Source organism: Austrofundulus limnaeus, unplaced genomic scaffold (assembly GCF_001266775.1).
Source record: "Austrofundulus limnaeus strain Quisiro unplaced genomic scaffold, Austrofundulus_limnaeus-1.0 Scaffold331, whole genome shotgun sequence".
Lineage (NCBI taxonomy): Eukaryota > Metazoa > Chordata > Actinopteri > Cyprinodontiformes > Rivulidae > Austrofundulus > Austrofundulus limnaeus.
The window spans coordinates 399,534-414,505 of NW_013952733.1; the positions used below are offsets into that span (position 1 = coordinate 399,534).

The window sequence follows — 14,972 nt, forward strand, 5'->3', positions numbered from 1 at the left end:
GGGGGGGGGGGGGGGGGGTCACGCACACGCTAACGCTATGATGCAGTTTACTTGGCATCTGAAAATACATTTCCTCAAGGGTATTTTGAATCTGAAAAGAGCTTCACTGAGTGGGAAGTAGCCTAGTGTTAGGAACTCAGCAGACAGTTTCACTTTCAGTTTCACTCGTATGCTTTGTTACTGCCAAGAGCCTGTAGGAGTCATGGTCGGGGTGTGTGGGGTGGGGAGGTGTGCTCCATAATAAGGAAGCTCAGCTTAAAGACACGTCCCAGGGGCGTTTCTGGTCCCCACCAGTCATTTTGCTCCTCAGCATGGCTGCCTAAAAACGCTGCAGGATTTCTCAAACACGCATGAATGAGTCAGAGCAAGGCTTTTGGCATGTTTTTTTTATGAGAGTATAACATTACAACATGATACAAAACTCACAAAAGTTTATTTTACATGATATTGCCCCTTTAACTCTTGCTCATTTAAATTATATCGATGACTTTAATGATGAAAGTATGGTTATGATGTCAAGTTTATGGCAACAATATCTTAGATCATTAATTTTGACCAAAAAAAAAAAACAAAAAACAGTAGCATTTCTTGAAGGAATCCATATTGTGTGCTAACACACAAACACATTGTTAGGCTCATGATCACCAGGAGTTATTTTAATGATTGATTGTCTTCAGCAGTGGATTATATTGCGATATATTGCATATTCCCATCTTTAAAGCCCAATGTCTTCTCTTTCAGTGATCCAGTCAAGAGAGCCAGGCTGGTTGGAGGGGGAGCTGGAAGGAAGGAGGGGCCTCATCCCTGAAAACTATGTGGAGATGCTGTAAACCAGACAGAAATATTTATGGACACTTTTATTGCGTTCACCAAGAATTCACAGTAGGGCTTCTATCCAAGTGACAATACCATATTTTTACTGGTAAACTATCGTCGACACACAAGTTTACACATTTTTGTGCTGACTGGTGCATGTGTGAACAAGTTGCTTTGTTTCAATTCGTTATGGCCAAGTTTTCACAGCAACTTCACCCTTGGAACCTCAAGGATGGTATTACATGTTCAGTGCTGTGCTGTTTAGCTATAGCCTCTTGATATCCAAGTCATTTAGTTGCAGCTCCAGTAAAACGGGTGCCTGAGCTCACTCTCCTCTGCCAAGTTATCCATGGTATCCATGAGCTCCATGTCAAAGGGAGATCCTCAGAAACTGTAAGGTTGAATGTTCAAGACACTTTAGTTTTTAACCCACATGAACATAAAGCAGATTATTTTATTAGATTACAGATACCCAAGTGCCTTAACAGAAGCACCGTTGTATGGGCATGTCTGGAAACAAATTGGAGTGTGGCTGCTTTTACATATATAAAATGTTTTAATCTTCTGTTATGATGAGACTAACTTGTTATTGAAACATGGCACAATGCCCCTATAATTTAATTTAATTGGCACATTTATTGCATGGTATTTGAATTTTAAATACACTTTGTGTTTTGTTTTGTTTTGTTTTTTGTTCTTGGTGTACACTTTTACAAAATCTCAGCAAAACCCTGCTTTGGTGCTGATGAGCTCTGTCATGTTGAACACTTGCATCAGTTGATTGTAATGTTCAATACCAAGTATTTTTTCTGTCAAATTATCATCTATTTGGTTGTTTTTAATTTTAACTATGCTCTATTTTTTATGAGCATATTAAAAAAAGCACTCCAACAAAGTTTAATTTTGTAGTTCCTTGAAGAATTACAGAGTTCTACGGCTGTTCAGCGTTCATGACCTTGTTGATAAGATATAAAATAATTGCATGTGTTCTGTTAATTATCACGCTGATTTAATTTTGATTTGGGTTGATTTTAGCATGTCTGATCGTCACATTACATTTCTCTTCTCAGCTGTTTTGTTTTTGGTTTAGCACATTCTGTTATCAATTCTGGTTACAAAAAATTAGAATAATTTCATGAGTTTCTTTGAATTTCCTTTTTTTTTTTTGTTTTCCTCCTTCTTCTCTTGATTGATGTCCAGTGAAGTTTATTTTGTTTTGTTTTGTTTTGTTTTGGTGTATTGTGTATTCTTGATTTAAAAAAATAATAAAAATTTATTATTGATTTTAATTTTTGCTAAACCTGTTTTGATTTTTCATCTAAATATGATCTTGCTTGTTTTGTGTGTCGTGAAGTGTTGAAGTGCCTCAGGTTATTTTAGTATTTTTGTTTTTTTTCCACACAGTGAAAGATAAATCTTTGAGGCTTTAAATAGTGCCATTGGGAATTTAAATGACAATTTACAGATTTTAAATTAATGATCCCTTTGTCACTTTTTAGTCTTAAATAAATCATATGAAATGCAAAAAGTGTGTAAATACATGGCTATTGCACAGATTTTAAAAAATGTGTTTACACTTAGGACTGTCACATTGTTCTAAAACACTTAGTATACAGTGATTTGAAATGCACAATAGAATACACCATTTAACATTTGGTGCATTACAGCAAATCACCTGTTTGACCCATCAGTTGTGCTGGAGCAGTGACTGTTCAGTCAGCTTAAAACTAACAGTTTTAGCAAATACATGTTGCATATACAAGGTGTGTCAATATGTCCCACTGAGTAAAATCCTGTTCATATCTATATTTATACCTTGCCGTATTTCTTTGATACAACAGTACCAAACCTAGAATGCAGCAGTATTTTTCCTAATTATTATGTTCACATGAAATGTTTAATACTTGCAGATGAAAAAATGTTTGTTTCTTGCAAAATTATCTTAATGTTACTAGAACAAACTTGCTCTTATTGCTTCAGTTTACCTTTTTTTATTGGCTTTAAGTAAATACGGCAGTGAAGATCCATCCAAGAACAGCTTTGTGAATTTTGCTGAAGGTGCGCATTGACAAAAGTATTCATGATTTTTTTTTAAGACTTTTGGAAAGAAATTGATTTATACAAGGCAAAAGTATATAACTCGCATAGTCAACCAATAAAATAAATATTTTATTTCCAAATGGAAATGAGACTGTCTAATAAAATCAGTGTCTGCAATCTGCATTAATTAACAAGTAATTGTGAAACTAACACCTAAATGTATATATTTTAGACGTTACCTTGCACCTTTCTGAGGAAAGGAAAGTTTGTTAAAGAAGTAAAAGTGAACAGTAAAGTGAAGTCTAGGTTTTTTGATGACTCATTGGTGTTTTCTCCCGGAAAACCCACAGTTTCCCACAGAGTTGAAGAATGAAATAAATAAGATGGCTGATTTACATATCCAGTGAGCCGTGTAGTGCAGTGTTATCCTCACTGTATTGACCTGCAGCTACTTCCAAAATAACTTTCAATAAGAGGATTAAAAATAGATGATAATCTTTTCTCAATGAGAGTATCTTTAATCCACACCCTCCACAGTGATCCAATCATATCACAGCTTCAGTGCAGGTTCATTCTGAAAGACCTAGTTCTTTTGACCTTACCAGCAGTCAATGACCAGATTACAATTTGACCTGTCTCCATTAGGTGAATACATGGATATTCACATATGGACTTTCTTCTTGAACAGTAAAGGTTGTGGCTTTGGCGTGACTTGTGTCAGGATGCTAATATAAAACGAGGCAGAGCTAATGGAATAGGTAAAACATTTATCCACACTCGCAGCCACCACCACCCACACCACAGGGTCCTTCATCATCTCCCCTCTGCCAGAATATTGCTGAGTCATGAAGACATCCACTCTGCCTGCCTCTCACTTTACTTTGGACTGGAAGTGATGCTGTCTACTTTCATTTCTCCATTTCCCTCTGCCTAACCGCTTGTCACTCTGTATTTATACTATTTTTCTTTTCCTTTTTTTTTCACCTTTCAAGAAAGTTTATTCGCTCATTTCTCTTGATAAAAATGAACACCAAATTACTATAAACTACAACATAACTGTGTGGGGGGTTCTGTACATTTGTATGTATATTTTAAGAGTACCAGTCTGTAATAACTTATACAGTTGTGGTCAGAAGTTGAAATTGATCATAGCCATAAATGTAAATAATTTGGGGCTTCAATGATTTGTATCATTTTTAGTAAAGAAGGATTGAATAAACAGCATTAATGACTTTAAAACAAAAAAAAATAAGCTCACAAATTTGAATTATTTTGAACATGTTCACACAGGGTCAAAATTACAAGCTCAAAGTTGTTGTTTTTTTTTTTCATGACAAGAAAGCCTGTCAACTTTTCATAAGTGATCACAACTGACTGCAACTGGCAGTTTCTTGTAGCATAAAAAATAATTTGTTAGACAACACTTAGAAGGATTGACTAACTCCTGTAACAATGGAACTCCCAAGGAACTAACGGCCCTGTCACACTAACAACTTATGCCAACTTATGAACATTTAAAAGATGTCTACGTTAAAGATGGAATTGACTCAACAGGAAGCTTCTTTTCGGTGTGTTCATAATGTAATTCTAACAAATTGATTAAATATATAACCTTTATTGGCAATTTAGACATAAAAAATGTTTCATAAGTTGGCATACGTTGTCTAGTGTGACAAGGCCTTTAGCAAAGAAAAATAGGAAAAGATTACAAAAAATGTCATGAGCTGAAAACGACTGGAACAGCAGTGTGTCTGAGCCAAAAATGAAATGCTCACACTTGGCTGAAATTTGCTGACAGTACAAATATTTTCTAGACAAACCTATTTGGTCAAATGAGGCAAGGTTTAAGCTTTCAGACGTAAGCATGGTGGTAGTATGAAGTGGTACTGTTGTATTGCACAAAATGGATTGTTCAGTAAAACAGAACTACCTCCAAATTCAACCTAACCTCAAGTCAAAAGTTAGATGGCTAAAATGTGGAAATAAATGCATGTTCCTATGAAAAAACACACACCAGAACTGGTTATGATTGGATAAAGTAAGCTAACATTAAATTTCTGTAATGGCTTTCCCAATGACAACCCCAATGAAAATCTGTGGGCTGAGTAAAAACAAAGTCCAACCATTTTAGAATAAACTTTATGTATTCTGCCAAGCAGAAAAGGACTCAAACATTCAGCCAGAAGCCAGGGTGCAACTGCTGAGAGGTATTTAACAATACAGAGTTGGAGTGTATGTATACATGGATGCCTATATGTTTAATTTTACCCTTAGAGAAAATCTATAATATGTTCAAACCATTGACCACAACTCTATGTTGTTATTTGCAGATTTTAGCCTAGATAGAGGCTGCGTTTGAGTGAAACTCCACATGGATGTGCTTGTTTCTCCCTCCCCAGTTCTGGCCGAGTGCCCGGCAGTCCACTCGCCTGCTGTGACGCAGTGTCCTTCAGCCTAAAAACTCACCACACCGTGACTCAGCTGAGATCAAAGCTCTCCAGTCATTTACCGTCGACTCTGAGAACATGACAATACTGGACAAAGTGCCCGATTTTCCAAACTACTGGAGTGGTGGCTGGTGGGGGTGGGAGGAGGTCACTCTAACTTAATACTTTCTGGTGTCTCCGCGTGTTTCCTTCAGGGAGCAAAGCTCAAATATAATCACAGTAAGACTTGATGTATTATTGAGGCTGAACACTCAGCGGGATTTTGGAGAAAAGTGAATTTCATACATAAAGGAGAGAGTGTGGAAGGGAAAAAAGCAGCTCAGAAAGTGGGCCACAGAAGCTGCCATGTGCGCGGGTGCAGCCGTGAAATCAGCCTGATCCAATAGATTCTGTTTATCTGGCACGACTACAAGTGAAAGCAATTGGAAATCTGGGGGAGATTTGGAGAAGGCTGTGATTCAGAGAGGGATGGAGGGGGGAAATGAGCAAAAAGTAAAAAAAAAAAAAACAAGTAATACTGTCTGCTCTACAGACTGGCAAAGCAGGCGTTTGTTCAGAACAGCTTTTAACAAGGTTAATGGTGATTTTCCCTCCACGGGCACCGTTTGACTGTAAAAATCTTATGCTTCCTTTCCTGTTTTTTTTTTCTTTTTATTCCCTCTCTGTGCTGTACCTGCTGCTGCTCCTCATCATAACTGCTTCTCCATGCTTAGGCGCTGGGCTTTTTGGCTCATTATCTACCCCAGGCGCCAAATGCAGCTGTTTAGAAACCAATCTACATCAAACTGTTAGTTTTACTTTTTTATACAAATATACGTAGTTTCTTCTTCCTGTTTAAATTTTACTGCACACTGAATCTTCAGCACACACAAATCATCACATCACTTCAAACGATCAGTGTAATGGGTTTTATTAAAATCTTGAATTATTTCTGCAAACACAAGGATGGCATTTATCGTGCACGACGGTGTACAGTAGCTGGTTTTAAAAAGGGATTGTTGAGGGAGGCTCACTGTATTCGCTAAGAAAAGTTTTTCTGGGTAAATGTGTTTAAGAAAAGTATTTGTATATATTAATAAATAAAGCACCACTATTGCTGTGGAAATATGGCTTGATCTGTCTACACCCGATCCACAACTCCAAAAACGTAAAATGTTTTGACTTCTACATATAAGGTGATGCAAACACCAGTTAAGACTAACTTTGAGATGGCAAGCTGCAAAGGAGAGTAACTTTTAGAATACAACAAAGCTCCCCCATGAGTGTGGGGAAAAGTTTTATTTTATAGCTGGCAAGTAATGTTGGAATCATTAAATAAACTGTAAGTTAAACTTCCTCCAAAGGACTGCTTTGATGATTTGGGAATAGTTTTGTTTTCTAATTACAAGAAGATAAAGCCAGTATTAATAGAAAAGTGACCTGATTTTTCTTTTTTCTCCTTTTGCTGTAGTAATATATTAGATAACTCACAATGCAGATTGAAAATAATGGTTTGGTAGTTATCAGTAGTCAGTATTTTACCTGCAGCACACAACATAGTGACATCCCAGAGTGGATTTTTTTTCCCATCTGAAACAACTCAAAACCTAAAAGAAATCAGGGCAGTTCATGCAAATTCTGCTTTTTAAAACTTTGACACCATGAACAGTTTTGCATCAGATGTGTATTTACACTAAAGCCACTGCTTTGCAATTCATTCCAATAATGTTCAGTCTGAAGCACATGCTGCAGAACATGTTGGGCAGAAAAACAAATGTAAACTAACCTACAGGATTGTCTGGCAAAGTAAAAATTAATAAAATAGTGTTTGAACTACTATAGAAGTTTGGATTTTACACTGCATTACTTCAGTTACTCAGTTCCAGGTAATATGTAGTTTTGTAATGCAGGTTTCACAGTTAGCTAATGCTCACAAATGACAGGTGACTCGGCCTTCAGTGTAAACAAACCATCTTTGATGTAAACAATCAGGTAATGCAAACCAGGTTTTATAGATTTATAAAAAGCTTTTGCATAAAGCACTATCACAGAGAAAAATGTCATCATCTTAAACCATCTCCAGTCCTGACCATTTCATCACAGTTCACACTAAGGCCGTTTTGTCAACCTTCTCATCAGTGTCAATTTTGCATTGCATGGGCGTCTGTTATAGTGTATTATTTGCAACTACAAAAAGCAGAAATTTGGCTTTAGTATTTTCATTGCAGGATGGAGCATTTAAGAAAAACATACATATTATATTTATGTTGGATATGCCACTTTATAGAAAACTGACAGCAAAGATTTATTGAATATCATTTGAACCACTGTCATGTTTAGACTGGAATTGTTTTCAGATGACAGAATTTACTTTGGTGTTCTTGGTCATTAGTTCTTCTCCCTTGAGATAAATTTTGCCTGATGGATATTGCTCTGAACAATTTATTTATTTATTTTATTGCAGGTAGGATATTGTTTACTGATAACTCCATAGAACACTGCTTGAAATAAAGAACTTCCCCCTTTAATTTTTATATTCTCAACATGTGTTGAGTTTCTGTAGTATGAGTCATGTAAATTTAGAAATATTGGATTGAGTTCCTTCAGACAACAATAAATATATTTATATGTGCTATATAGTGTATTTTTCCACGTTACATAGGTTATCTTTCCCAAACCAGACGGTCTAAGTTAGTACTGAAGTTATTTATCAAGTTTGTAACAGCTTGGCTGTGACTTGCTATTAAGCTAGACTGCTGTCTTCTGATAGCAGCATTCAATCTTCTCATCCACGTTTTGGCAAGTTAGTGAATGACTTGGTTTTCCAAAATGCCACACTGTGCATTTATATAGCCAATAAATAAATCAATAGCTAAAAAAAAGCCAACTGATTCTACTTATGAACAACAAAGGAGTGAACAAGGGTTTGTCTACACCAGTGGTCCTCCATCCTGGTTCTCAACACCACTATTCTACATGTTTTTGATGTTTATCTGCTCCAACACCTGATCTAAAATACCTGAAACATGCAGGATAGTGGTCCTGAAAAACCAGGATTGAAGACCACTGATCTACAACACTTTTTTTTCTTCTTTGAGTCAAATTTCCTTTTCCTTTTGTGGCTGGTCATGCAATAACACAAACTGATAAAAGAAAGTACACAAGCTGAACTGACTGATGTCAGTTACACTTGTGTTCCTGAGAGTGTTTTCGTGTGTGTGTGTGTGTGTGTGTGTGTGTGTGTGTGTGTGNGGTTTTCGTGTGTGTGTGTGTGTGTGTGTGTGTGTGTGTGTGTGTGTGTGTGTGTGTGTTTGCTCTTCCTAGACTAAAGGTTAAGAATTTTATAATGTCTCTATTTTTGCTTGATTGTAACATTTTGATTTTTATTATGTCGCTCATCAACAGTGTCGCCATGGGTTAGGAAACTGTTTCAATAACAACAAAGATCCATCACTTTAATACATCTTGTTACAAAATAAAATAAAGGTGCTTTTGTTTATTTTCCTTAAGTGAACATTGATGCAAAAAAAAGGAAAACAAAATAAAAACGAGATGCAAAATCAAAGAAATAAAAACTTTACTCAATAAGTAGATAGTAAATGTACTCTTTCTAACATTCAGGTAGTAATTTCCATAAATCTCTCACAATGTATGGTACATTCATTTCTCTGTTTGGCCCTTTCTGGTGCCAACTTTTACTTTCCTGCGACCCAACAAACAGATGGCGAGTGGGAAACGGACACATTGTCTTCCAATATTTAACAAGATGTTTAAAGTAGAAATGCTTTATACTATACTCAACATAAAGACTTGCTGTATTATTTACAATATGTACTGTAAAATTGTAAATCAGGTGAGATAAAAAGGCACAAGTTTCCCCTTTTTTAAATACATGTAAACATCTCATCAAAAAGCATGCAATAACATTTCATTTTACAAAAAAAGGATATCATTTTTAGACAAAGTACTTAAATATTGTTTCCCAGCAAAATATAATTCTCTCAAAAATACTTTCCCATTCACTCTATGAACTGTTAGACATTGTTTATTCTCTAAAAAGAACAACAACAAAAAAAAGAGGGTGAGAGATTAGCAAGCAGACATAACACAGTTGGATTGTAAAATGAGGCCTGCCTGTTATCGTCTGAAAATTATTGCAAAGAGGAACAAACATTAGTTGGTTACTTACTTCGTAAAAAGCCAACAGATGAGATGAGCACCCCAAGAGCTAACCTAATATTTTGGAAAAATAAAACTAAAGGCGTAGTTCAGATCTCTTGAGGTGAGGCCCTGTGGAAAGATTATTAACAATTATTATCTTACCTGTTGTAGATAGCTCTTTAAACATTCCCAGCTTGGACAAATAGAAATAACTTCTGACAAGCTAACGGCTAGCAACAGTGGGGCCAAGACCACAGTTGATTTTAAAATACCATATTCATGCAAATTGTAAATTTTACATTACACAGTAATTCCAGAAGAAATGTTATAATATTCCCTTATGTAATAAATTTAAGTAAATAACAATGTAATGGGAAATTTGAAAATACCATTTGCATGAACAGTTATGTAATTTTCAGACTAGAGTTGTTTTAAGATGGCTGTGATCCACTTTGGTCTTGGTCCTCCTTGGACTGGTAGCTCTGAGTTAAGGCACTTTCACAAAACACTTTAAGCCCAGACTTAGACTTCCACCTCAAACATAACAGAGCCGCGACCTTTGACATGTGAAAAGGGTGTGATGTGGAGTTGGCCTGGGGTTTGTGTGAACACTCAGCTGTGGGATTTAAAAGCCAAAATAACAGAGAAAATCCACGAGGATGCACTGCATCAAAAGTTTTTTGTTTTTTTTTACATTTACGTTTTAATGGCACACTGTCCTGATTATATAAACGAACTAAATGAAACTGAAATGCAGCTTTGCATTTAGTTAACAAATTGGTTGACCAAAAAGAGGTCTGGTAAACGTAAGTTATGTTTTAAAAATTATATCAGGGAGGTGTTTGTCAAGCTTTTATTGTGTAGTGAGTCATGTTAATGCAACCAAGTTCCTCTCCACACCTATTTTGATTCTGCAAAGCTCACATCTATGAAGGATTTGATTGATTTATGAAACAGAAGCAACTTAAAGACTCTTGCAATTATTTTGTGAAATTCATACGCAAAAGTGCCTTTTAACTCTTGTTCTCCAAACTAAAGTTGTTCAAAACGCTCCATCTGCAACAGGTAATACATTATTCGCTCATAGCCTTATTACAGAACCTCACTTTGAATGATCTGAACTACCCCCTTTAATGCAAATTTATCAGCTCTCACAATACAATTCTTTTAAATGAAAGAACACAACTGCCCGTGTTTTTTAAATGAGTGTCCATCTTCAAACGACTGAGGTGCCGTTTTATGATTTTGAGGGGCTCAGGCCACTGATGCAGCACACTAAGCGCCATGCTGTGCCACTGATGTCATGTTGTCTAACTTTGGGCCGGGTGATCGTGCAGACATTCTCCCCCTCCGCTATCAACGTGGGTTTGAGAAACAAACTATCCCTGCGAGCTGCGCTAACGCCTCGTTTCACATACTTTCCTCTCTGTGCAAATTTAAACGTGGAAAGCAGGATATGGCCAAATCCATGACATGTATGCATATTACCCGCGCAGAAAGAGCTGATAAACTACTCAAAGACTTGCCAGTAAGGGGGGTGGGGGGCACACACACAAACTTGGCATCACACACTTTCATACACACATGTAAATACACACTTACAGGGCACGATAATCACAACTCCCCACTTGTTATCTTCAGCCAGCGACTTTGTCGCCATTCAGTAGCATCATATTAATTTCAAACCAACCATCCAGACACCCTTCGAGTGTGAGACAATTAAATGGTCTAGAACGCTAATGAAAATAGCAAAACTTGGCCCACAAAATAAGAGAAATAACTCAAAAATGGGAGAAGTGGTCATATCAACGTAATATTCTGTTCTTCATTCTTCAACACGTACCTTAAAACATCTTCTGTACAACAGCTGAGCAGAATGGGTGTAAGTTATTAATAGCTGTACATATTAGTCTGGGATTTGCTGTAAGCACTATAACGCTGCATTTCGAATAATATGAACTTTACAGAGTATGCATGTTTAAACGTTGTGTCCATATATCATACTGTGTGAGCTGTCTACGAGTTACTGTACAGGTTAGGTCTGGCCTGGCTTTTGTAGAAAAGAAGCACCTTAATGTAAAATGATCAGCTTGTCAAAAACTAAACCTTTGCAACACAATTTTATAAAATGCTTTTTTATTATTTCCGGGAAGAGTCGATAAGTGTCGGTTCACAAAGGGCTGGTTTTGCTTCACTGCGGGTAAAAACAGACATTTGGACGGCTGCTCAGGAGATGACACGAATGACGGCTATTACTGTGGATGCACCTCAGTCAAATCCATCATCAGCTGACTCTCACTAGAACCATTCTGGTAAATCCATCGTCTCATTCTGCAACATTTTAGGCTTTTTCTCAATATATGTGTTTATTTAAAAAAAATTTGCAGAAAGGTAAAATCTTACATCGTTACTGTGTCAATTCTACAACACATTGTCTCTGAAATAGTGACTGTGTGACATGGGAGCTTCATGTGCAAGTTTTCTTTATGTTTGTTTCAAAACAGCTCAAGCTTTGGACTTTTGCATATTAGTTTTGATTGTTTTACTACACATTTTGAAATGTACAAACTCAGTATGTGAATGTTAATAATGGCTTTTACCGTCTAGAATTGAGACTCAAACTCGAACTTAGAGAGCTGATGTAAGTATTTAGCTTATGATGATGCTTGTATAGCCCTTGGAATTCCCTTAAACTAGACATGCAATCATACACTGCAAAAACTCTCCATCTTACCAAGTTTTAAAATCTTAAATCCAGCCAAAAAGTCTTGTCGATCTTGTTTTGAGACTGATTTACTAAACAAGAACTGATTGCGTAAGAATAATCATCTTGTTTTCAGAATGTGTAAGATTATTTGTTTTGTTAGTCTGGAAATTTGATTCAAATTAAGTCAAAAATTTCTGCTAATGGAGTAAGAAAATTTTACTTGGTAAGATTCTTGAAATAAGAAAAAATTGAGTCATCAAGTATTTCAAGAATCTTCCCAAGTAAAATTTTCTTACTCCATTGGCAGAAAATTTTGACTGTATTTGAGTCAAATTTTCAGACTAACAAGACAAATAATCTTACACATTCTGAAAACAAGATTATTATTCTTACACAGTCAGTTCTTGTTTAGTAAATCAGTCTCAAAACAAGATCAAAAAGACTTTTTGGCTGGATATAAGATTTTAAAATTTGGTAAGATGGACAGTTTTTGCAGTGTACCGTTCAAAACGTCTGTGCCTTCGTGTACACTTCTATGCCCTGTAGTTCACCTGCTATGCTATGTTGAAAAGCTAATGTTAGTACTGGTTTATTTGCTCCTAGTGCTATTAAGTTTGAAAGACTGCATAAGCTAGATTTAATATATTCGTAAAAATCTTTTGCTAGATTTGCGAGCGGATCTCATTTAGATGTGTGTGAAGGCGTGTGGACATTAGTGTATCGTTTTCCTTCAACTCTTCTGTGAGCCTAATGCATTCTAAGTGACTTATGGCTTTATCTCCTTAAAAAATACTGTTATCTTTGGGGCAGGATTGCATGGGCGTACATCTGAATGCTTCGTCACAATTTACTCGTCAGATGTGACTTCTCCCAACTATTCACAGTTCTGAAGTTCTCATAGTGACTGCAGGATGACATCCTCCCGTGTTTTGCTTCCGTCGCCACGTCACTGAACTCTTGTCGTCCCACTCGAGGTCTCGGAGACACAGGACAACAGGGCGAGGGCCACCAGGTCAGGTTCAATCTTGCCTATTTTTCTTTTTTTTTGTTTGTTTTTCCCCCTGTTCATGAACCTCTTTCTCCTCTTTTCCAGTGCTTCATGTCGGTTTCATTCAAGCTGAGTGGCAAAGTCACTTCTTGTGGAAGTAGATTGTGTGAGTGAGGCCTGACTCCACCTTTGGTATCTGGTCACTGATGATCTCCACCAGCATTTCAGGGAATTCCACTTTTAGGGCCTGCGACTCCCGAAAGGTGTAGAAACAAAAGTCCAACAAGTTCCCCACGAGCTGTGCATTACAAACACAGGAGAAAAAGACTTTATTTTTTCTTCGTACTTTAGGTGTTAGAAAAACAATTTTTTACTATTTTCATTCGATGTTTAACCCTCCTGCTGGAGGCTTCAGGGGCTCATTTTGAGCCAAAGACAGCAGGAGGGTTTAGTCAGTATCTCAGCCAAATTTCCGAAATGTGACTTGCGTTGACAAAATGAGTTGGAAGGAGCACAGGCTGCAATGCGAAATAAAGAAAGATATTGATTTTTGTCAATTGTAAAATAATAATAGTACATGCAATATCTTTAGTATAAATTCATTAAAACTCCAACTTAAAATGTGTCCTCTACCTCCTAATTTCTCCACAATTTTAAGTTTCCATTCAGTCTACAACTGCAACCCAGTAACATACTGAACTGTATTTTATTTTAACAAAGGAACTCTCTGCACTTCTATTGAACTCACCACTTGGGGTCAGCACTTTTTTTTCTTTCTTTGCAAAGCCCTTATTTTTTTTTTTTTTTTTTTTTCAAAAAAGAGGTCATCTATTTAGAACTAACCTCAAGTACTTAGTCGAAAGGGTGAATTAATTCATACTGGTCATCTCTCTGACCTCTTACTTGCAACTCAAGGCTTTTTGCATTTGCTCTTGTTGACCCCAAGCACTGAAAAGTAACTGACATTTAGCACATTTCCCACAATGACCACTCAGTACTCTGATCCAATGACGAAAGCTGTGACTGAAAGCAATGACTGAAAGCTGATATTGATCCTCCTCTCGTCCATTCACCAATACAGGCTTTTCCAAAATGCATCCCCACCCCCCTCCTTAGGGAAAGAGCGGGATGCAATTATCCCTACTCCAAATCACACAGCTTTATTGAGCCACTAAGTGAAGCATTAACCAAATCTACCGGGCTGCCATTTGACTTACTGAGCATTTCCTGTAAAACTAGGAACCTGGAGTGTAAACGAACGGCTTGATTTCGGCATACAGGTGAGGCGACTGAGGGAAGCCTGCTCATTACAGTAGCCTATGCAGTTGGCACACAAGAAGCAGACGAGCCAAATATAACTTACATCATGCATGGCGTCCAGCAGCTTGGTGAGCTGGAAGAAGCGCTGCCAGGTTTGGCCCGAGTTGTTGGTCGCTTTTCCTACCGAACGCCGGAGCTCCTTGATGTAATTAACCCTCATCTCATCGAACGCCGCCTGGTTCTTCAGACCCTCTTTAGGAACTAGAAAACAAAAGAACTTTCTCCATCATCCTGATTCATTTAAAGTTCATGTGCACAAATAAGAAATAAGAAGCTTGGACTATCTTCATCTCTTTGAGGCCAGACTAAAAGCTAATTTCTTCAGGATTGCTTGTCCCAACTGATTATAATTCTCATTGTGTTGTTCTATTGCTGATTTAAATTTAGAAGTTGTGCTTTTATATGCACCTGTTGCATGTTCATTCTCTCTCTCTCTCTCTCTCTCTCTCTCTCTCTCTCTCTCTCTCTCTCTCTCTCTCTCTCTCTCTCAATGACTGTGAAAGCAGGTCATGAC

General features: G+C 37.0%; 2 protein-coding genes across 2 annotated transcripts in view; one reads left to right on the forward strand and one right to left on the reverse strand.

Moving 5' to 3' along the window:
- arhgap10 (Rho GTPase activating protein 10) overlaps nucleotides 1-2,050 on the forward strand; it is a 46,427-nt gene extending 44,377 nt beyond the window's left edge. Inside the window, exon 23 of the mRNA XM_014022470.1 lies at nucleotides 742-2,050. Within this exon, the coding sequence (XP_013877924.1) occupies nucleotides 742-830 (89 nt within the window). The 3' untranslated portion in view covers nucleotides 831-2,050. The remainder of the gene's footprint in view (nucleotides 1-741) is intronic.
- Nucleotides 2,051-12,605: 10,555 nt separating this feature from the next.
- nr3c2 (nuclear receptor subfamily 3, group C, member 2) overlaps nucleotides 12,606-14,972 on the reverse strand; it is a 91,153-nt gene continuing 88,786 nt past the window's right edge. The window contains exons 8-9 of the mRNA XM_014022475.1: nucleotides 14,502-14,659; nucleotides 12,606-13,436 (exon numbers count right to left, since the gene is read on the reverse strand). Coding sequence (XP_013877929.1) covers nucleotides 13,281-13,436; nucleotides 14,502-14,659 — 314 coding nt within the window. The 3' untranslated portion in view covers nucleotides 12,606-13,280. The remainder of the gene's footprint in view (nucleotides 13,437-14,501; nucleotides 14,660-14,972) is intronic.